The following is a 23,102-nucleotide window of genomic DNA, read 5'->3' as shown; positions in this document are numbered from 1 at the left end:
ATTGGAAGTAGAATCTGATTGGTTGCTACGGGCAACATCCCATCTTAAATAGAACTATCATCTCAGTAAATAAACATTCTAGCTGTTGCCAACCTACAGGCAAAAGATATTTCATCAAAGCTTCAGCATAACGCCACAGTGACTGAATAATGCATAACAGGTTTGTGACATTCTTTTGTAGGGACATATACAGGCTTGAGATGATATATATCTATATATTATACAGTATATGTCTAGTGTTCGTGTGTCTCCGAAACACTGCCGTGTGTTCGCAGTGAGTGAAACTACATCTCTTTCTCTCACAGAGGCAATCGTGTACAATTACCTGCCTTACTAGCTTTCGAAGCATTTGCTTTGAGCAGGCTTACTAGTATATTTATTTTAGATTTTGTCCAGAAAGTAATGAAAGACTGATTTTTTTTCATGCCACACAAAACAACATGCCTATCTTCTGAATACATTTGTACAAGCTCGTGTAAAAAAATGCCAGGGCCGTATATAAAATAGGTAGCTCTTACTGAGTGAATGGTCCATTCAGATGCGTATGAGTACCCTGGAGGGTTCCAGAGGTGAAGGTTGTGAGGCGAAGACTTCCTTGTGGCAGAAGACTGCATAGGATCACGTTCTTCTGCCTGATCAGGGACACACTCACCGGCTGCTCATTCCAGTCTTGCAGCGTTATGCCAGGATCCAGAAGGATACTCAGTTCCATTTTACAGCTGAAACATAGATCTAACAAAGTGTCACCATCAAGTAAATGAAGTATTTTGTATAACTTTATTTTTTTAATATTCACATTTCAATTAATACTTGTGCAGTGACTACTAACAAAATATTGAAAAACAGATTTAGGAGGTCATTCATATTGATTCGGTCCGATGTTTCGGGGACTGATGTTTTTGTACTGGGCATGCGCATAATGGTTTATGTCAGGGCTGGGCAATTGCGGCCCTCCAGATGTTGATGAACTACACATCCCAGCATGCCTTGCATCAGTTTCAGCATGGCCACATAGCAAGACTAATGCAAAGCATCCTGGGATGTGTAGTTCATCAACATCTGGAGGGCCGCAATTGCCCAGCCCTGGTTTATGTGCATGTGCAGGGACCCTGTGCGACTGGCTACGGCAACTTGCATAGTCACAGAGCAGTGCGACCCGGGGGCAATACGGCGGCCGGGACTGGTGTCACCCATGGGAATGACCCAGCGTTTTAGGGGCTCTCCAATCGGGATGCGGGTGGGACGAGGTGTGCCAGGGGCGGGCGGCTGACATCATGTGACGTCAGCTGCCCGCCCCCGTCACACCTCGTCTTTGGCCAGAAGCCCACAAATATAAGTCATAGTTACATAGGGCCTTATTCTAGTTCACTCTTTCTGACAAAATCCTTCTTAGATGGACAAAACCATGTGCACTGCAGGGGGGCAGATGTAAAATGTGCAGAGAGAATTAGATTTTGGTGAGTTATTTTGTTTCTGTGCAGGGTAAATACTGGCTGCTTTATTTTTACACTGCAATATAGATCTCACTTTGAAGTAAAACCCCACCCAAATCTAATTCTCTCTGCACATGTTACATCTGCCCCACCTGCAGTGCACATGGTTTTGTCCATCTAAGAAGGATGTTGTCAGAAAGAGTGAACTAGAATAAAGCCCATAGTTACATAGTATTTTAAGGCTGAATAAAGACTCACGTCCATCCAGTTCAACCTTGGTGTATGAGCTTCCTCCCTTGCTATACGTAGTTCTGATATATTCAAGGACAGACCATGATCATTGCATGTACCCCTGTATGTTTTTTAACCAATAAATTTGTATCCAACCTTATTTTAAATGTATTTATTGTGTCTGCTGACACCACATCTCCAGGCAGAGAGTCACATAATTTGGCTGCCCTAACTGTAAAAAAATGTTTTCTTCTAAGGGAATGAAATCTTCTTTCTTCTAATCTAAACTCATGTCCTTGTGTTCCTGAGTCCTTTCTTACAGTAAAAAGTGCGTCTGGCAGTTCCTTATATTGGCCCCTGATATATTTGAACATGTTAAGCATGTCCTCCCTTAAACGTCTCTTTTCTAGCGTAAACAATCCTAAATGGTTCAATCTATCCTCATAGCTCAAATTCTCCATTCCCTTTATTAGCTTTGTTGCTCTTCTTTGGACTTTTTCCAGTTCTATGATGTCCTTTTTATAGTGCGGGGCCCAGAATTGTACTCCGTATTCCAGATGTGGTCTAATCAATGCTTTGTACAGTGGCATAATTACCTTTGAGTTCCTAGTCTCCAAGCCCCTTTTTATACATGCTAATATCCTGTTGGCCTTATTTATTGCTATATGACACTGAGCGCTACACCCCAGTTTATCATCTATTTGGACTCCTAGGTCCTTTCCAAGTTCTAAATTACCCAGTGCCTCCCCGCTCAGGTTATAGCTAGCACATTGGTTATGTTTCCCAAGATGCATAACCTTGCATTTATCCACATTGAACCTCATTTTCCAATTTTTTGCCCATCCGTCTAATTTGTTAAAATCGGCCTGAAGCACAGAGACATCCTCAGTTGATCTTATTACTCTGCTCAGTTTTGTGTCGTCAGCAAAGATGGAAACATTGCTAAGTATACCCACCCCAACATCATTAACAAATATAGTAAATAAAAAGGGCCCTAGCACCGACCCCTGTGGCACTCCACTTAGTACTGGTCTCCACTGACTTATATTTGCAAGCCCTGGAGAAATCATACAATGGTCTGTGACCATCGAATGATTTCGGACCCACACACTACCCTGTGAATGAATGTTTATGTAAAACATCCATTTGCAGTGTGATGGGGATATTCGCAAGGCAGCGGGGGCGGGCATTCATACACCTGGTAGGCAGCGTTAGAAGGCTCGCTAAGCAGCGAACTACCTCTGCTTAGCGAGCCAATCAGAATTAAACCCCACAGACTCAGCTGATCGTGAGCTTTTATTCCGTTCAGTCAAGTGATCATTACAATATGTACCATTACAATGATGAAGAAAATAATTCACAAACTGTAATCTTAGTGAAAGTAAAATTGTACAAACGGTGTATTTAAAAAACAACCTACAATTGTGGTATAAATCAGTGGCACCTAACATATTTACCTGTGATCCAACTCTCTACTAACATTGCTTTTGTGCAACATTTTAAACACAAAAATACCACACTGCTCGATCATTTCGATTATATCGCCCCGCGATCTCCTGTCACTTTAGATGGGAGATGGGGTGTGATTAAACATTTGAATCTGACCCAATGTGTTTTATCATTCACAAGTTTGATCACCTTATGTTATGAGGGCACTATTATTACTGAATACATTAGGGCAAAATATGTAATTAATTTTATTACATGGTAAATAAGATGTCATCAGCTTTTATTATAGTAGAGGTTATATATAGAATATTTTATTATAGAAGCAGTTCCAGGTAGTTGACAAATGTAGGCAAATGTAATAGACTCTGCGTTTGTGAAAGACCAGGATTTCAACCAAAATTGCCCGCATTTTTTTAAACGGCAATCATTTACAAGGCAAAACCAGCATGATTTTGCCTTGTAAATGGGGTTATGGAGCAAAGGATAGACAGCGTTTAGATTGACAGTACAAGGTCAACCTCATCACCACAAGTTTTTTGTTTTGTTTTGGTTTAAACTGGGTCCAGGTCAACATCTGATAATGTGGACCAATTAGTACCTTTTCTATTCAGAAATTATAGCTAGACAGCCGGACTGACTATATTTTGGAATCTGTTCATGTAGGGGATCCAATAACAGGTGTATTCATAACTTTTATAAACAACTTTTCATGGATGGACACAATTATTTTGTTAACTGAAACGTCAACTTAAATGAGTAAAAAAGAAGTAGTAAAACCAGCGCAGGCTATGTTTCTCAAATTATTTGAATAAAAACACTTTGGATGACGACTTCTTCAAAAAGTATAACAATTATTTATTACACACTTATAAAAACACAGAATAAAAGAAAAAAATATAAAATATCATATATATCACAATATATATATATGTGTGTGTAAATAAAAAAAAACTGAATTGACTGCCTCTAGACACACTGACATTAGGACTGTTAATTGGGATAATTCTCCTATATCACGGATGCAGATTCAATTAAGAAACAGTACTTTCAATGCAGCAGATTATATATTACCAGGTGGTAATTCATGGTGGTTCATTTTTTGAATTGTCAACTTAAATGAGTTAACATATTGAATCTTGACAAGTTATTTTAGCACTTACATGTATGGTGCAAAGAAATATGGTCATTGCAATCATTAATAATATACTACAAAAGAAAGAACTAGATTGTTAATTATATATTTATTAAAATTGTAAAGATTTTGCATCACTCAGCCTCCTGCAGCAACAATCTCATGATAGAACCGGTCCTGCAATGAATAATATATATAGGAAAGTAACATCAGAGGTCATGGTGCTGCATTATTCAGCAAATGACTTCTGTTACATAGCCAGAAAGTGTAAGGACAGGCAGTTGTATTGTGTGAAGGGGTGTAATGTGTAATCTGAGTGCTACATTATGAGATACTTTACACTTGGGCAATATGTGACTCCAGCTGTTGCTTATCTGGCACCCTCTCCAAAGACTCTTACTTTGGCCATAGGTGGCTTCCCCACTTTTCTAATCATTCCCCGCTACTATAGCAACCTATAAAAGAATGCTGTTCAGTTGCCCATGCTACTACACAGAGTACTACCTGGCACCTCCGCTGCTCATCCGCGGAAACCGATTATTTACAGTTTGCTTTCCTATCTTCCCCTGGGCGCCGCCATCTTTCTTGCACCGAGTCACATGACCGATCTGTCACCCGGGTCACGAGGCCCAGCGGTGCACTGACGTCGCAGCAAGGTGTTTACCCGGTGGGTGATTGGGTATCGGTTGGTGGGACGTCAGTCAGTGGGCGGAGGAGGGCATGGAGCTGCTGTCCGGGTTGTTCGCTGCTCTACGTGGGGGACCGAAAGGACGAGGCCGGGTCATGGAGGAGCGAGCCCTGGAAGTGTATGGTAACCGGCAGTGACACCTTGTGTGTGCCGCGCTGTCAGTGGCCAGTGCTGCTAGGAGAGGGGCATAGTTATATATATCTCACAGACAAACTACATTGACTTATTATTGTTGTAGTTATTACAATTACATTTTATTTATGAGCCGCCACAAGTTGATGCCAGCGCCCTACAAAGGGTGCACATTAGAACTATACAGGGTACACAGAGCTAAACATAACTGAAACTAAGAAACTGCCATTAAAGTGGGCACGTCTGCAAAGAATTGTATCTACTACTGGTACAATTAGTCAATTCCCATCCACTTAATATTCCAATGGTTTCAATTTTATATTCGGTGTAGGGGGCAATGCACTCAGGAATAAGGTATTGTATTTCAAGCAAAAGCAATACATTTTCTTTCTACTTGAAAAGTACAATAGAGCACAGGTAACAACACCACATAATAAATCTGAGCTGTAGCGAAGCAAAGGAGTTGTATGACCAGGGGCGTGTGGCCTTTGGAAGAGAGAAATGATTATCAGACTATTGATTTATTAAGCCTGGGGAAGTGGAAGATGATAGTTCAGTGGGTGTGGTATAAATCCCCAACAGTCGAGATTCTGACAGTCATTATTACTCAGATGTCGGAATCCCTACTGCACAGTGGGGGGAGCGCAATGAAGCCCCTTGCGGGTACGGTGGCGAGCTGGGCTCGCCACCTATTTTATTCTCCCTCTATGGGGGTCAAAGGAGCAGTCGGGATTCCGATGTCGGAGTAATGACTGTCGGGGAGCCGTCCGGCACGCAGTGCAGCAGTCATTTATTTACAAACTGTCATTTTGAAAACCCAGCCTGTAACTTGACAGTTACAAGTTGATTGGCTGGTGCGTTATCACTGGCCACTTTAGCACTTCATCATGCTTAGGTCCAGATGTACTAAGCTTTAAAAATTATAAAATGGAGAGATAAATTGACAGCCAATCAGCTCCTTACTGCCATGTCACAGGCTGTGTTTGAAATATGACAGGTAGCAGCTGATTGGTTGGTGGTTTATCAGTCTCCATTTTATCACTTTTTCAGGCTTAGTACATCTTGCCCTTATAAGGCTAGGTCTACACATAGTGGCACAATAGGTCCCATTCAGCAGGAACAGCTGTCCTGCAAGGAGCCTGCACACAGGTTACTATGTGGCCGCCCATACATTTGCAGCAAGGCCTCAGCCACCGGGTCCTACCGCAGCATGCGTTGGACGGCCGTATTTCAGGAAGCACACATAAAGTACACTAGAAATCCGGTCGACAGTGGCCGATCCTCTTTTGCAGCTGTGTTTGTCCCATCCTTGTGGTTCACTGCTGAATGGGAACCACTTTGCTGCTGTGCATGGGCCAGCACTATGGGGCAGATTTATTAAGCTCGGTGAAGTGATAAACTGTCTGGTTTTTATCACTGGCCAAATCAGCTCCTAACTGTGAAGTTACAGGCTTGGTCAAAAAAATTACAGATAGGAACTGATTGGCCGGTGATAAAAAACAGACACTTTATCACTTCACCGAGCTTAATAAATCTACCCCTATGTGAGAAGAGATGTGGGTATAGATGATGGTGAAGTAGGAAAGAGCTGTAATTGAAGTGTGAGAAAAGATGGCTGTGGGAACAGGAGGGAAGAGGGCCCTGCACCAAAAGGATATTATAATCTGCTGTTCACTTGTTCAGCACGTTACTGTAACTTGTAATCTGCAATTGAGAAATTACCTGCTCCCCTGCCATAATGTTAGCACCTTGCTTTCCCCCTTACTGAATGTATTTTTAAAGCTTGTAAAATCTGCCCATACAGTTTATATTGTCTGAGGTCAGCAGGTGCATTATATGTATGAGAATCAGGTTTCATGTCTGAGTGTTGATGGCTGCTGCCGTACCAAGTGTACTTTGTCTATAGTGAGGACTGGTTAGGACAGGAATTACTGCATAGTTGCCTACGTCTCATACCTTTCTGCTGTTAGAGTAGGCAACTGTGAATTACTGACCCGTATAATGTTACATCATCCGCACAGGTGAAGATATAGTAAAGTAAATACTTAATGTTGGGCTTGCTGTACTATGCCTTTACACTGGGACACTAATGAGTTCCACAGGTTCTGTGTTCTGTGGCTGGCTGGCTGACTTCAGGCCTGCATTTCACCTGGTTTTATTCAGCCATAGATCCTGTGTAATCCATGGGCGTCGAAGTTTAGCGGGATAGTATGGTAAACCAGGTATGGGTCATTATGTTGACACATGGCTTTAGGTCGATAGGGTCATTAGGTTGACCCAAGCATTAGGTCGACATTGGGAAGATCTAGTCAAAAGGTCAACATGAGTTTTTCAAATTATTTGTCCTGAATGTCGACACCGTCGACATGGACACCATATCGGTGCACCACATGCCCTCGCTGCGCTCAACATGCTTTGGGAGCGGTGCATCACTACGCTCTTGGCACACTGTTCTATTCTCCCTCCATACCCTACTGGAGGGTAGGGCATGAAATACCTGTCATCACGTTGGCTTAAAAAAATAAAAAAGGTGAAAAACGCATGTTAACCTTTTGACTTTCGATCTTCCAAATGTCGACCTAATGCTTTTGTTGACCTAATGACCCTTGATGACTTCTTGACTGTCAACCTAGTGACTGTCTGCCGTAAACCTGCTAAAGTGGACACACAGTGGGCTGAAGCTATGTGCATTGTGTAGCCTATTCATGGCCTAGGAAAGGAACATACAGTACTGTAGCTCCAGAAAATGGATAAGCCATCACTGTGTTTGTGCACTTTATACATGCGGCGATGGGCGAGTACAGGTGGATAATTGAATAAAGACATTCTTAACATTGTAGGAAATAAAGATGCTGGGCAATTTCACCAGGTCAGGGAACAAAGTGACTTTTCCTCACCAAGATTTAAAGTTTCTAGTAACTATTGAGTCTGACAGCGTTACGTACTAAGAAATGTATGATATGCACGCGGTGTGACTTCTACAGTTTATTGCTCTCCTTCTTTGTTAGATGCTTTAATGTTACTTAGATTGATATCTTTTATTTCCACAGATATAATCCGCAGCATCCGGGATCCAGAAAAGCCCAGTACACTAGAAGACCTGGAGGTTGTGTCTGAGAGTTGTGTGACTGTAGAAGAGCTGGATGAGGAGTGTCACCTGGTGATCATAAAGTTCACACCAACCGTGCCACATTGCTCCCTGGCCACACTTATCGGTAGGAAAATGCATATAACCCCATAGAATAGGTCCTCTATGTATCAAGCAAAGTGATTGTTTAATATATCAGATAAAAGGATACATCACTTTTGTGGATACTCCTAAAGAATAAGAGGGGTATTCAATCCCTGCCGCTATTTCCGCCAGGGGAAATAGCGGCGGGTGCCTTCAATGCCTGACAGCATTGAAGAGGCAGATCAACAGAACGGGCCTGACTTTATTAGCTGTTGGGCCCGTTCTGTCAATAATAACCATGAATTGTCGCGATCATGGCTGAATCCTGACAATCCACAGCCGTTTACGCATACACACCACGTCTTTGCCGGACATTGAATCCCGCCTGGCGATATGCGGTCGAGCAAAACTAAATGGGCCAGGGTAACGGCTGTGGTGACAGAACGACAGTCATGACCCGGGATTGAATACCTCCCTAAGACATTGCAGCAAAACATTGGGCCTTATTCTGGTCTGTGCGGCCGGAGCCGAATATGCGGCCAGGACCGTGCGTCCTAAACCCCGCCTTCCGTACGGATCGCTCACTCCGTCCACATGCGGTAAGCCGCTGACCGCACGGAGCACGAGTGGATTTCTCATGTATACACCTCCTCCATCTCTGGGAACCTCCCCCACCATCGAATGCAGGACCGAGTGGTCAGGCAGCTCCCGCGAGCTCAGGCATTTCTCTGTGCAAAAGCAGGGATCTGGGCGGGCAGCTGACATCCGGCAATGTCATATGTCATATGTCCGCCCCCTACACGTGCGTCACGGCCGCATTACCATACGTACGCCCAGCGTTTTCATGGGAACGCCCATGAAACGCGGGGCGTATGCATATGTTAATGAGGCCAAACAGCCCTTCACGCCCCTCTCCTCCCCCTGTTCGTAGTGTAAACAATTCATGCGGAATTTGGACGTATGTCCCTTTTGCACATGCGCAGATATGGCTCTGCACATGCGCAAACACAAAACATCGGCGGAACGAACGCACGCGGACATATCCGCACCAACCAGAATAAGGGCCATTGTGAGGATTCCTTTATTGTGGATACATTAAATTGAGGACAGACTGTATCATTCTTTCATTCACAATGAACAGCAAAACATAATGATTCAGTGCTGTAATATTTCCATATGGTGTATTTTTCCATGCCTCAGCCTTGCTAGTTAGAAGCTTGGGGTTGTATTATAAGAACAATGGGGCAGATGTATTAAGCCTGGTAAAGTGATGGTGGTGGGTGATTACACAGCAGCCAGTCCACTCCTCCTTCTCACCAGGCTTAATACATCTGCCCCAATGTGAGAAATATAGATTATATAAGGGGTCTATTTATCATTAATCACATTAGTGCCCAAGATCACATTGCGATTATATTGGGCTAATGTATCAACCAGCACTGAAGCCTGTCCTTGCGATGTTTTCAGTGGGCTGCCAGGGCTCCTGGTCATGTGACCATATATGCACAGCGACCCTTCTGGGGGAACCCCTTGCCAGCTAACTTTCCAATGTGTAGCCCATAGGCTACCTGATGTGAAAAGCACAAGCATATGTTAGTCAATTATTCACTGCTGGCAGATTGGGATAACATTGTCAATAGACTAGTATCCCTTTTTATGCCAAAATCCCGGATCTGACCTAGTATTTGGGACACTGGGGTAGATGTACTTTATGAAGCAGTGGTAAGGGAGAAGAAGTGATAAAGTGCCTGGTACTTTATCACTGGCCAATCAGCTCCTAACTGTCCCTTTTAAACCCAGCCTGTAATTTAACAGGAGCTGATTGGCTGGTGATAAAGTAACTGCCACTTTATCACTTCTCCTCCGTTATCACTGCTTCATACATCTACCCCACTATTCCAATCTGGATCAGACTTGGGATATTACCCCCAATTACCCTCTATTGCTGATCTGGGATATTCCCGGGTCGGCACATTTTACTCGCACGGGTGCAGTGTCTTTATGGCCTGCGTTTGGAGTTGACATCATCTTCAAGCACTGGGAAATCTGCTGATCAGGACTACATCACTCTGGGGGGGGGGGGGGGGGGGGCTAGTTCAGCACTCCGGAAAGCTGCTGCTGGGCTGCACTTAGCCTTCGTTTCTGTACTGTGAATGCATGTTGCATCCATTCAACTTCGCCCTGGCGCTGCTGTCTGCAAAGCAAGGCAGACAGCAGCGGAGACAGTGTGCACCCTGTCCGGTCGGTTGGTATGGCCTGTCACATTGCTGTGGAAGTAGACTTCTACTAATATAAGAACACTAGATCATTAACCACTTTTGTCATTGCTGTCTCAGTTGAGTGTTGGGGATGAAAGCCTGACTGAAGTGGGTCGAATCATTTGCTTGATTTTACAAAGTGTGGGTGAGGCTATGATTTAAGGACAGGGACCCAAACACATTTCTCGTAGACGCCTTAGTGGTTAATTTTTCTGATGCTCTATCTGTTTCCCATGATTGCCCTGCTTATGCAGGTCCTTCAAGGCTGAAAAAGATGGGGGTAAAGGCCATCCTTTTCACTCCAGACTGGACAAAATGAGCCTGTTATGGAGACCTGCACAGTCTGTCTATTATGGCTTCCTATCTGCCCACATCTTCTGTCCCTGGGCTCATGTCTTCATCCTGATCTGCCACACCTGACTCTGACGAGCTGCCCATTGAAAGGTCAGTCTTAACAGCCAGAGGTTTTTTGGACCTTGTCATCCAGTCTATGCTCTCGGTGCTATTTCAGTGGCGGGAAACTCGTTCCTAGGCAGTCCAAACGTTTCTGCAGGGGGTGATCCACAATCAGCCTCCCTTATTACCTCCTGGTACTTCAGTCTGTTGATCTCCATTGCTTCATTTGGAAAACCGTTTTCTTACTGGCTATTCTTACTGGCTATTGCTTTGATGTGCCAGTTTTCAGACTTGGGTGCTCTATCTTACAAAACCCCACTCCTAATTATTCACTTGAATCGTGCTGTTCTTCATACTACATCCCCAAAGTAGTCTCTAAATTCCATATAAATCAGGATTTATCTTCAGCCATGTCACTACGAAGAGTTCTTGTCTTGCCACATTAGATGTAATGCAGGCCCTAAGTATTTATGTCCACAGAACCCACTCCCTCCGCAATTTGAATTCCCTGTTTTTCCTATGTGATGTTCAGAAATGTGGTTTACCAGCCTTTTAACAGACTCTGGCACACTGGCTCAGATTCTGCTGGCTGGGAAGTGGTTTCAGGGCCCATTCCCTCTGTTGGTTGGTTCTTCCTTGGCAGCCCGCTGTGAGGCTTCTGTGGAGTAGATTTGCAGGGCAGCTATAGTACTTGGTCTTCTGCTCATACTTTTATTAAATGTAACTGTTCTCGCCCCTTCACCTCGGCCAACACAGCCTTTGGGTGCAGGATCCTCGCTGCATCTCAGAATGACTTGCCTGTAAAATACTTGACTGTCTGACTCTCTGTGTGTGTCGATTCTTCTTATTTTCTCCAAGTTCTTGTTCTTTGGGCTTGTTTGGACAAACTGGTACCTGGCTGGGCAGGTGGGGTATGGGGCGTTTCGGCTGCACTCTGCAAGAAGTTAACTCCTTGTTATCCAGAGAACTCATTATTCACCATACCCCATAGTTCCATTGTCTACCACAGCTTTAGAAAAAAGGATTTTACTGATGAGACAAAATCTCTGATTAGTAATTAGGGAATGATGCAAAATACACTTCAAAAAATGTAAAATTGTAACCAAATAAAAGTACGGTAGCTTCTTTTCTTGATCTGGCCACTGTGACAGCAGTTCTTACATTGAGCTTTGAGTCACCATTCTGTGCTGAAGCAATGGTTTCTCCCCGCCTGCTAGCATAAGGCACGAGTAAACACGGAAACCAAGCATGCATCCTGGTATAGGTTCCAATTGTAAACACTGACCTTCTGCACCCTCAGAAGGTCAGTGTTTACAACAGGAACATAAATAAGTCAACTCTGGACATTTTACTTTTTTTTTTTATAAAAAAGATTGCTAAACCACTTTAATTCAAATAAAATAAACTAACACAGAGTCCTAGATATTTAAATCCTGGGAAGCTGGTCATAAAGGTTTCTTAAACTCGCTGTGTTTTTACAATGCAGGGAGGTTTGTATCCACACACTTGTATGAGTATTATGTGAAATTGGGGTCTGTCCGTTCTTGCTTGTGATACCCTATTGCTGAATAACAGACCCTGCATGCTATATGTAAATTGACATTCAGTTTCGGTGTCTCTGTACAGGTCTGTGTTTGAGGGTAAAGCTACAGCGATGTTTATCATTTAAGCACAAGGTAAGTAATGATACCACTGTCTGAATGTTATAGGATATATTCTATTAATTAACTAAACTGTTTCCCACATTATCATAACCTTATAGCGATTTCCCATGTACAAGACCTTGTCAGGGATGTCCAAACCTCTCCTCAAGATCTACCAACAGTTCATATTTTTCAGGCAACCTGAGGATCAATAGTAGGAATGAATGCAGCAAGTTTGAAAATGTGACAGTTAGTAATGACTACAGCTGTACACCAGCTAGGTGATCTTATATTTATTGTATATACACCTCAAAGCTGTTTTTGGGGGATTTCACTTCGAAACATAAAAACCACGAAGGTTCAATTTGCATCGATTGAAGATCCGGAAACAAAGATTGATGATCGGGAAACAGATGACAAAGGGACACCTGATTTCATTGCTGTTATTAAGTATGCATGCAAACACATTCAAACCTTATGGTGGATGATTTAAATAATTGGGAATATACATATACCACACATCACACACACACTTGTACACACTCACAGCACACTACACACATATATACGTAGTGCACCTCACACGCTTACACATTGGACAGATACACACAACACATACATAACACACCACACACAGAACAAACAAAAAATAAATTCATCATTGGGGCTAAATCTCAAGAGTGGATGTGGAATTAATCAACACACACACACACAAGCTATCAAGTCAGGAGCGGTGTGTTTCAAACAAAAACACCACACCTGATTTCATTGATACTCAATGACCGCAATGAAAACACATTTTAACATTATGGTTAGAGGTTTTAACAGATTACAATCTTGGGCCTTTGGCACAGCATAAGACGAAAATTTACAGTAATTTTGGAAATTTAAAAACCCCCAAGGTTCTCCCGGGCAACGCCGGGAGGGTCAGCTACTAAAACGTGGACCTTTGGTAGATCACGAGGACCGTTTTGGCATCTGTTCTTCTTTCCCATTGTATTTATCTATTTTGTGGTGGTAGGTTGACAGTGTACATACAAATCCTGGGTCTCTGTGCAGTAATAAACTAATAATGTGACAGGATAAGGGACAGAGGACAAGCTCTCTCCCTCATCCATGCCAGTCAGCCATATTATCTGCAACTTGTGTATTGTCAGTCTATTTGTACATAGTGCTCTAAGCAGCCTGGTTTAGAGATGGACACTGTTCATGCAGCTACTGTACAAATATATGCTAATGCTGCAGGAGGAGGAAAGACTAGCTCTAAATAATACTGTTGGATCCATTGGTATCGATCTAATCTGAATTTAATGTTACGTAATGGACACTATCATAAAAAATTATAATAATACATGAAAACTGCCAATTTTATGAGTATTAGGTCTGCCTCCTATAACACGCTAGAGATTCATGATTTACTGTTGAAATGTCGTCACGATTTTATACTTATTAGTTGGATCAATTGGTTAATTGCTTGCAATCTACTTCCTGTTGTGTGGGTATAAAAACCCTGCCTGAGGACTCTATGCTATAACTTTGATAAAGTTGTGAAGAGTAAAACAAAGCACCTTAGTATCACTTTATGGACACCTGAGAAGATGCCTCAATAACACCCGACTTGAACCAGCTCAGATCCTCCATCTCCCGCTTGGGGCTCTGTCCTTCCACTGTTATTCAACTGGATCCATCCATCCACACACTTGTGAGGTCACTTCTGCCTAAACCGTATAACCCTCCAGTGGTGATTGCCAGCCAATGAGGTATTCATACCCAAAGTGGACATATTATGGGGGCTTCCCATCTTTGCCATCAATAAGAGAAAACTGAGTGATATAGGAACAAGTGGGACAAACCTACCAGCTTCTCTAATCTGCTACTTCAGCTGAGTATGCCTCCGGTTACTCAGGATGCCCGGTGACTTCCCACTTCCAGGGCCATGGCTGCTGGCTGCTGCATGTCAGTTGGCTACGGCTTGGGGGGCAATTCTATGCTTGACGCAGACGTGCACATCTACAGTACAGATCCTACACTGATTGATAAACATCGAAGAACCATTGGGAATTAGGTACATCTCTGAGACAAAAATGCAATACCCGGCAAACTAGAGGCACCAGCCTGATTTTAGTGGTTTAACAGCTGCAATAATTATTATGCTTTTAATATTATCATCTAAATCACAAAACTAGATTTTGAGATTCCTGGAGCTTCCCTGGATGCTGGCTACTGTATACATCAATTGCCTTGTTTCATAATTGGTGTATACTGGATATTCGTTCAACCGCCAATTTTATTTCTTCTTTTTATATCCTTTAAAAAGTAGCATACAATTATTGTGGGGTTTTAAAATATTATCGTAAAAAAAAAAAAAAAAAAAAAAGAAATGGCCTGTGCAACTAGCTTTAATAGCTCTTCTTGGAGGCAACTACCAGTGGCAGATGCTCTAGATCTTGTTCAGTCTGTATACAGTCCACCTCCCAATAAAGGAAGTAATTGTCATATCTAGGATCAAGACTCAAAGTTTCTTACATTTCCCTAACCCGGTGGCTTTGTTGGTCTAACCTGCATTATGAGTCCCTACTTCTTGGTTTTAGGATGGAAATGCTCACCACCGATGCCAGACTTCGGGGGGGGGGGGTCTTCAAGTGCCACTCCTTCCAGAGTTGTGGGTCCCCATGGGAGAGTCTTCAGATCAACATATTGGAGCTAAAAGTGATCTATAGAGCACTTCTGGATACTCTGCCTTCTACAGGGTTGTCCTGCAAAGGTACAATCAGAAAGTACGACAGAGTGGCCCACGCAGTTGCGATGCCATACTGGAGGTTACTCGGATCTTCCTCTGGGTCAAGAAGCATCTTCCAGCTCTGGTGTCCTGAATTGGGAGGACGACTTCTTCTTAAGTCAGCAGAACGTGCACTTCAGGTGAGTGGGCACTTCACCCTGACTTTTTTCAGATGTTGGTCTGAAGGTGGGGCCTTATGTAGATATTATGGATTTGCACCACAACTTCCAGCTGGAGAGGTAAGGATTTTGCACTCGGGATCGGGGAGTGTTACTCGTGGATGCTATAACTGCTCCGTGGACGTTTCCATTGGTGTATGCTTTCCCTCCATTTTCCCTAATTTTACAGGTCATTTGTATGTTCAAACGGGAAGGGTGCCGGATGATGCTTGTGGTACGTAGATCTCCTGACTCCGTTCATAGAAGCTTGTGGTGTCTTCCCATCCACGCGGATCTTCTGTCACAGGGACCCTGCCTTAATCTTGACCTGAGCTGTTTTGCTTTGATGGGGTGGCCCTTGAGTCTGCCATCTTGAGAAGGAAAGGATTCTCCCAGAAGATGGTTCGGACCTTGCTTCAAGTCCGAAAGCCATCTTCAGCCTTAGTTTATCACCGGGTCTGGAAAACTTACCTTGCATGGTTGCTTCCAGACAAATTGATCCTGACACTTTTCGTACCTCACATTTGTTGGATTTTCTCCAATCAGGCCTGGATATGGGTCTTACATTGTCAACGCTCATGGTACAAGTGTCTGCACTCTGTGCTGTTTTAGTGCCAGCTAGCGTGTCTCCCAGATGTCAGGACGTTTCTGCAGGGTGTCCAGCCTCCTTTTAATACTCCAGTGGCCCTGTTGGACATTTCTCTAGTCCTTAGGACTCTACCTTTGGCTCCCTTTAAGCCATTGGAGTCTGTGGAGCTGACTTAGGTGGAAAATGCTATTTCCGCTGTTCGGCTGGTCTCAGACCTGAGTGATCTTTTCCTGGTGCTCTATTTAGTGTTCCATCTGGATAAGGCCGTTCTCTGCAATAGGTTGGCTTTCCTACTAAAGTGGTCTCTAGGTTCCATGTAAGCTGAGAGATTGTGATCCTGCCTTGTGGGACAGGACTCTGGAAGAGAGCTCCCTGGATGTGGTATGGGCTCTTCGTGTATATGTCCGACGGACAAAGGATATCCGCAAGTTGAAATCCTTCTTTGTGTTGGTGGATTCTCTCAAACGAGACTGGCTTGCTTCGAAACACACCTTGGCGAGGTGGCTCAGTTTGAGGGTTCATCAGGCTTATTCTATGTCAAGCATTCCTGCTCTGGTTGGAATTACTGCTCATTCCACTAGATCTGTGGGTACTTTGTGGGCAGCTTTGACAGGAGCTTCTGCACAACAGCTTTGTATAGCTGCTACTTGGTCAATATCTCAGACCTTTATCCATTTCTATGCATTTGACACCTTTGCATCTCCTGATGCGGCTTTTGGGGCGCAGTGTCCTGACCACAGTCCAGGTGCGTCCCCGCCACTAATTTAGACATCTTCAGGATGTCCCACTATAATAATTCCTGTCATCCCTAGTGGGAGTTTTAATTTAACTCTTTAGTTGCCTTCCAGCCAAGCCTATACCCACTGTAATGATTCCTGTGCCCCCTATGGACTCAAATAAAAAGCTTTTACCAAGGTAAGGCCATAAATCCTGGAATAACTCTTGAGTTATACAAATAAAAAGTGTGGTGTTCTCTATCTGTACAGCTTATAAATAAAAATTTGTTTGTGTGATGGAGATAAACTCTGATTGTGTTGCCAGTTTTCACCATTGTGTAGGTAATTTTCCCAGGCAGGGTTAAGATATTGGGGTGTATTCAATGTTTATGGCGAGCAGTGCCTATAGCTTGCTGTCACGGGTCAGTATTCAACTGACCCCCTGAACCTTGCCGTTCAGGGGAATAGAATAGGGTGAGCATCCGGTGATGGGATTAGATGGTGAAAATGGCTTGTTTTCGGTGATCTTCGCCGAAAACGAGCAACCCTCACAAATCACATTGAATACCACCCTAAGTCGCATCACAATCAGTCATGGGGTGGCTATGGGTGGGAACTATATATAACGGATTGTAATAATGACAGAAATCCCACTAAAATGATTGGATGCACCAGATCACATGACCGTACTTATTTCCAAAACTATTGCGCACCTGAACTATTTCCAACTGTCGCCAAAACCTCATCCCAGGGCCATATCTGTATTCCTCCACAACTGTAACCAATAGCACCATTCAAAGACACCACTCACAAAAATTAAGCACATCCCTGCCTCACTGACAGCAGCAAATCCTAGCACTGGCAGACATGAATATTTCTGACAGACACTTACTACAAAATTACTACATAGCTCGGAGGACTGGACATTTATCCAACCAAAACATGACTAATGCGGGGGGCGGAGCTACGACGGTAATGGAGTAGCACATACTGTGCTGAGCTCCTCCAAGAAATCCTGCTTTATATCCTGCTAACTTTCCCCCCGGGACGTGTACAACTTGCCTGCTGTTGTAGGATGGTGGGATGCATATTCTGAGGCAATTTTGAGAAGTCCGCAGTATCCTGACCTGGAGCCTTGGTGGAGTGGAGCTTGAGGCCGGGACAGAGCCGCGCCGCGTGACTGGCCGCCCTGCATCTATCTGCCACATCAGTGTGTGCGGCGGCCACCCAGACACTCGTCCAGCAGAGGCTTCCGAAGGACGTTGCCGGTGCACGACGGCGACCCCCCTCCTTCGTTCACATCACAGCTACCCTGCGGATCCCCAGGTCTCCCGCTCAGCCGCCATCTTGCCTCAGGAGTTGCCGGCGTGTTCGCGGCTGGGGAGGATCCAGGTGCGGACTCTGTTCCTGGGTCTCTGACTACATGGTGGGCTGTCATACTGCATCTACGGCTGATATCTGATATTTTGAGTATTCACTCGGCTATTAAACCTGCGTTCGCCTCTGCAGGGATACTATGTTGGCCACTGCGATCTTCACAAACACTATTGCTACAGTCTCCCATTAGGCTGTCAGTAGCTTCCATCCTGTGTCTCCTCATATGCCATATCTTTGTTCAAATCCTCGCTGGGGTGAGTGAGACCATATAATACAGGCTTAGAGACATTGTGGACAATAAATTCTATAGCTGCCAGTCACCTCTGCAAATAGTGGGGTGTGCTAGCCACCCCCGTCCATAGCTAGAGATCCCTCACGGCAGCCTGCTCTATCCTGGATTATCCAGAGTTCCTACTCTGTCTACATTGTTTATGGATATGGAAGCTTCTATTCAGTTACTCCTACAAGCTGTGCATACTTCTGCTGATAGGCTTCTCAGTAAGCTCACTGCTCTACAGGGGGACATTCTCTCCGCCTTCTGCTTTCCTGCTAAATGTGATGTGGGAGATGAGGAAGATTTGCCCCAGGGCCACAATGCTTTGATCCCTGCAGATGTCATACCCGCTTATACCCTGGACGAGTGCTCTCAAACGGACCTGGATTCTGGAAAAACTTCAAATCCTTCAGCTATATGCTCACTCATGGATTTGGTGTGCATGAATATTCCTCATTTGCTTCTAAAGGAAGCTCCATGGTTTCTAAAATTGTTATATGCATATCCTGGACTTACTCCTGAATGCTGGTACTCTTCTAAATACTCTGTTACGGTTGCACTCCCCTTGAAAGCTGCTGTATTATTTCTGTTGACTCCACCAATTGCACATGGGCTGGTCACTATATGTAATGTATGTTTTCATGTTTTCTACTATATGAGAAGGGGCCATACTATTGCTATGCTGCTACGTCTGAGAAGCTATGACACTTGGCCGGATTAAAGATAATGCTCTTTAATATTTCTGTTATTGGACTGACTTCCCGGCTACTGATGTCCATATGTCATTTCGGAGACGGAGGGCCCGGCCCGAGCAACATTTTGTACAGACCAGTTTCTATATTTCTATTCCTCCTGTCTACTTGTATTATCCTGTAGGGGGGGGGGGGGGGTTGTTCATGTAATTGTTCTACCGCTCCAGTTTGATACGGTGGATATTATCCTTAAATAATGTGTCCAAAACACTTTGATACCATTTGTCTGCTTCCCCAGATAGTCCATCCTATTGCTATCCTTTTGTGGGGTGGGTGGGAGGTAGGGGTAAATTAGTTTTTTGTTAGGCATAGGTTAGCTGATAGCTAACAGCCGCTAATTTATTCCCTATTACAGAACTAAGGGTGGGTGGGGGGATATAGATAGATAGTTCAGTAGAAGGGGGGTAGTAGTGTTTAAGGGATCCAAGTATACCTGGGTTGGGGTTAGGTCATACAGGGTGGGGGGTTATTGGGAGGTTTGCTTTTGGAAGGGGTTTATTTTTATTTTAGTTTATGGTTGACACATCAGTATCAACAATATATTCTGATCACAGTCTGAATGGATGAATGGATATTCTGTTTATAATATGTACTAGGTGGGGTAGTACATTTCACTTATTGTAAGATTCATACTCCTTTATACCAAACACATACCCGAATGGCGGCTTCGGGTATTTCTACTGGTAAAACCTATACAGGAATTGCTATCTATATCTTACAACGGCTTCTCATTTCTGTATATGTCTGCACTGTACTACGCTTGTATTTGGACGCGTACCACCTGTATACTGATGTGTCTTTTTGTGGGTTGTCTTGTTTAATTTTTATATACAAAATCAATAAAAATTATTTAATTAAAAAAAAAAAAAAAACTTGACTAATGCAGTAATCAAAGACCGGATCATATTTTCCCCACCCTAAATAGAACTAAAGTGCTGTTAAATAAATTATTGCAAGACACTGGGGGGGGGGGGTGATTTACTAAGATTTGTATTCTACTTCACATGTGATGTTGCTATGGGCAACCATATTTATTTAGCACCCTCTAGAACAGGGCTGGGCAGCTGAACTAATGAACTACACATCCCAGGATGCTTTGCATTAGTTTTGCTATGTGGCCATGCTGAAACTGATGCAAGGCATGCTGGGATGTGTAGTTCATCAAACATCTGGAGGGCCGGTGTTGCCCAGCCCTGCTCTAGAAGATAGTAGACAGGATCTTATTGGTTGCCCATAGCAACATCATATTTGAAGTATAATACACATCTTAGTAAATTTCCACCTGGATTTCTTATGCTTCCAAAAATATAATGTACAGCTATCATTGCAACAGTACTGTCTAACCACCAGATGGCAGTGTACTCACTAACATAATAATGGAAATCCCAATTTGATGTTGGTTTAACCTCTTCCTCGCTGATGGATTAAGCACATTGCAAAGCAGAGGAATAAATTACAAATCCTTATTTCACACACCCACAGTTCTGGCAATAAAGTTTGGACCGCAGGGATATCTGGCAGGTTTCCTGCATTCTTGGCTCTTCCAGGCACTTTAGTAAAGTCCTGACCTGTACTTTTTGCTGTGGTTTCTGTGGAAAGCTGGTGTCATATAATCCTTCCACAAACAATGTAATACAATGAGCACTAGACCTGTACCTGCCATTTGTATTTTGCTTGTTTGATCCCAATGTCTCCTGCAGTGGGTGAGTTCATGTTCTTCTGCTTTTGCAGCTGGAGATCTATATTTCTGAAGGGACTCATTCAACGGAGGAAGATAGTAAGTTGCTGCTCCCTTTTTTTGCTATCAGGCTGTGCGTATAGTGAACAGTTTCTCCTACAGTTGTAATATCCACTTATATTTTCTAATACAGAGGCGAGACTGTTCTGTTTAATAAACAATGGTATTTCTAGCTGTGCAGAACAGCACACAGGCTACAGCTTGTCGCTATGTACAGGTAACCGTGGCTGTAGTGTGAGATCTTACTTGGCAACCACTGTTCTAGGCTCAGAAATTCCAGTGCTTAGTTACTCCAAGCAGGTCACATCTTGAGAATATTTTTCAGCACAGTTAAATTAATGTAGTGAATCAGCAATTATCCTACCCAAGGAAAATACAACCTGTTGGAGAAACTTCAGGACCAGTGTTGGAAAAACTCTATCCTAGCATGTAAAGCACAGATAACCCCCAACTCTTTATCAATACCACTTTTACACCCAAATCCCGGATCCGACCTGGCATTTGGAACACTGATCCAAGCCAGGTCGTATCCGGGATTTACACTTTTTACACTGTGGTGTCTACCCGCAGTGTAAATGGGGGCGGCGCTTGTAGATTACATCATCTCCAAGCTCCAGGACCACCGATCACCCCGCCGATCATCGCGCTGGGTGCATGCTGCACACCGGCATCCATTCACTTCCTCTCTGCCTCTGCTGCTGTCTGCACAGTACAGAAGACAGCAGTGGAGGCTGTGTGCACGCCCCCCGCCCAACCTCCGTGTTGACCGCAAGATCCTGCGGTCCGGAGGTTGGGCTTCTCACATTGCTGTAAACGGGAGCTGGGTCGGATGACCCAGCATACCTGTTTACACTGCCCTCTACCTTGGTCAGGACCTAGGTAGAAGTTCCCTGTACAGGGACATTGGTTAACCCCTTTTACACTGCCGCTGACCCAGGTTTGCGAGGAAAAAACCTGGGTTTTTGCGGCGGTGTAAAAGGGGTTTATTTCTAAAGGTCCCCAATACACTAACTCGGTTTTGGTCCAATTTCACACATTTCTTACGGAACGGGCTCAGAAATCGTCTGAAAATGGGTCAGTGTGATGTCCCCTCAGGTCAGATGCTTGGTCCCCGTGAGTCGGAGGTCAGACCGGCATGCAGGTCCGACCTCAGACCGCCCTCCCGACGTAGGGGTTGGCAAGGACCAGGGGTTGTATGTGATCCAATATAAAGGACCGCATGCAGTGGCGTAGCTACGTTTTGGGCCCCCCCCCCCCCGCCGTTAGGGGGGGGGGCGCCCATACCCACCCCCCGCCGCCCCGTCAAGCACCCGGCCTCCCCGTCGCCTATGCTAACCCCCTCCCCCGCAGTCTTGCCTATCGCGCTGCGCTGGTCCCGGCGGCTCCGTTCTTCTGCTGAGGGCGGCCATTTTGTGGTGGTCCTCATCAGAAGAACGGAGCCGCCGGGACCAGCGAGATACGTAAATCTGCGGGGGATTGGGGGGGGGGGGGGGTAACTATAGCACCGCAGCGGTGCTATAGTTACGCCCCTGACCGCATGTGATGGATCACGTGATCCAGGTGAAAGGCTGGGCATACACTGCTGTGAGAAAAATTGCAGTAGTGTATGCCCAGTTTAAGACTAAGAGCAGGGATTGTGGGGTGTGGGTCACTTTTTTTTTTTTTCGATGCAGTCTGTAATAGTGACTGGTCTTTCTCTCCAAGTTAATAAACAGATAAATGATAAGGAACGAGTGTCGGCAGCCATGGAGAACCCAAGTCTGCGAGAGATAGTGGAGCAGTGTGTCACAGAACCGGATTAGATGTAAGAAGGTTGCACTGAGGTGTAGAAGAACATTGGTACATATAGAACGGTGTCATCTCTCCAGAGAGGCAGCACCACTGGCCATGCAATACCTTGGACGTGCAAATACATTTCCTCATTAATCCTGGGCAACAGCTGGTGGTGGCAATGCTCCTGTGATGGATGGAACATTCCCAGCAGATGCTAGCTGGCTGGAGACTACTTATACAATGGGACAATGAAATAGTCTGTTTGTCTAATCAAGAGGTTATACTTTTCTTACTCGGAGCTAGTAGAGGGAATGTTAGCGAGCCAGGAGATGTAACCGCGTTATTGCACTGTACAGACAGGAAACCTAAATAAAACTTTTATATGACACTTTCTTATTGATGGACCCGAATA

At 44.2% G+C, this 23,102-nt stretch overlaps 2 protein-coding genes across 4 annotated transcripts in view; one reads left to right on the top strand and one right to left on the bottom strand.

Moving 5' to 3' along the window:
* The window catches only part of SPG11 (SPG11 vesicle trafficking associated, spatacsin), a 50,872-nt gene extending 45,847 nt beyond the window's left edge, over window positions 1–5,025 (bottom strand). Inside the window, exons 1-2 of one of the 3 annotated variants that reach the window (XM_083184446.1) lie at window positions 4,750–5,025; window positions 519–732 (exon numbers count right to left, since the gene is read on the bottom strand). In XM_083184446.1, coding sequence (XP_083040572.1) covers window positions 519–712 — 194 coding nt within the window. In that variant the 5' untranslated portion in view covers window positions 713–732; window positions 4,750–5,025. The remainder of the gene's footprint in view (window positions 1–518; window positions 733–4,749) is intronic. The other 2 variants (XM_083184444.1, XM_083184445.1) reach the window with 2 other exon arrangements.
* Window positions 4,926–23,081, top strand: CIAO2A (cytosolic iron-sulfur assembly component 2A). Its single transcript, XM_083184447.1, has 5 exons — window positions 4,926–5,056; window positions 8,116–8,280; window positions 12,518–12,567; window positions 20,911–20,956; window positions 22,622–23,081. The coding sequence occupies exons 1-5, from the start codon at window positions 4,966–4,968 to the stop codon at window positions 22,717–22,719; spliced, it is 450 nt and encodes a 149-aa protein (XP_083040573.1). The 5' UTR covers window positions 4,926–4,965; the 3' UTR covers window positions 22,720–23,081.
* The last annotated feature ends 21 nt before the right edge of the window (window positions 23,082–23,102 follow it).

This window comes from Crinia signifera, chromosome 4 (genome assembly GCF_055691185.1).
Source record: "Crinia signifera chromosome 4, ASM5569118v1, whole genome shotgun sequence".
In the NCBI taxonomy this organism is placed as follows: Eukaryota; Metazoa; Chordata; class Amphibia; order Anura; family Myobatrachidae; genus Crinia; species Crinia signifera.
The sequence above is the reverse complement of the archived record's forward strand: the minus strand, read 5'-3'. Positions and strand labels throughout refer to the sequence as shown.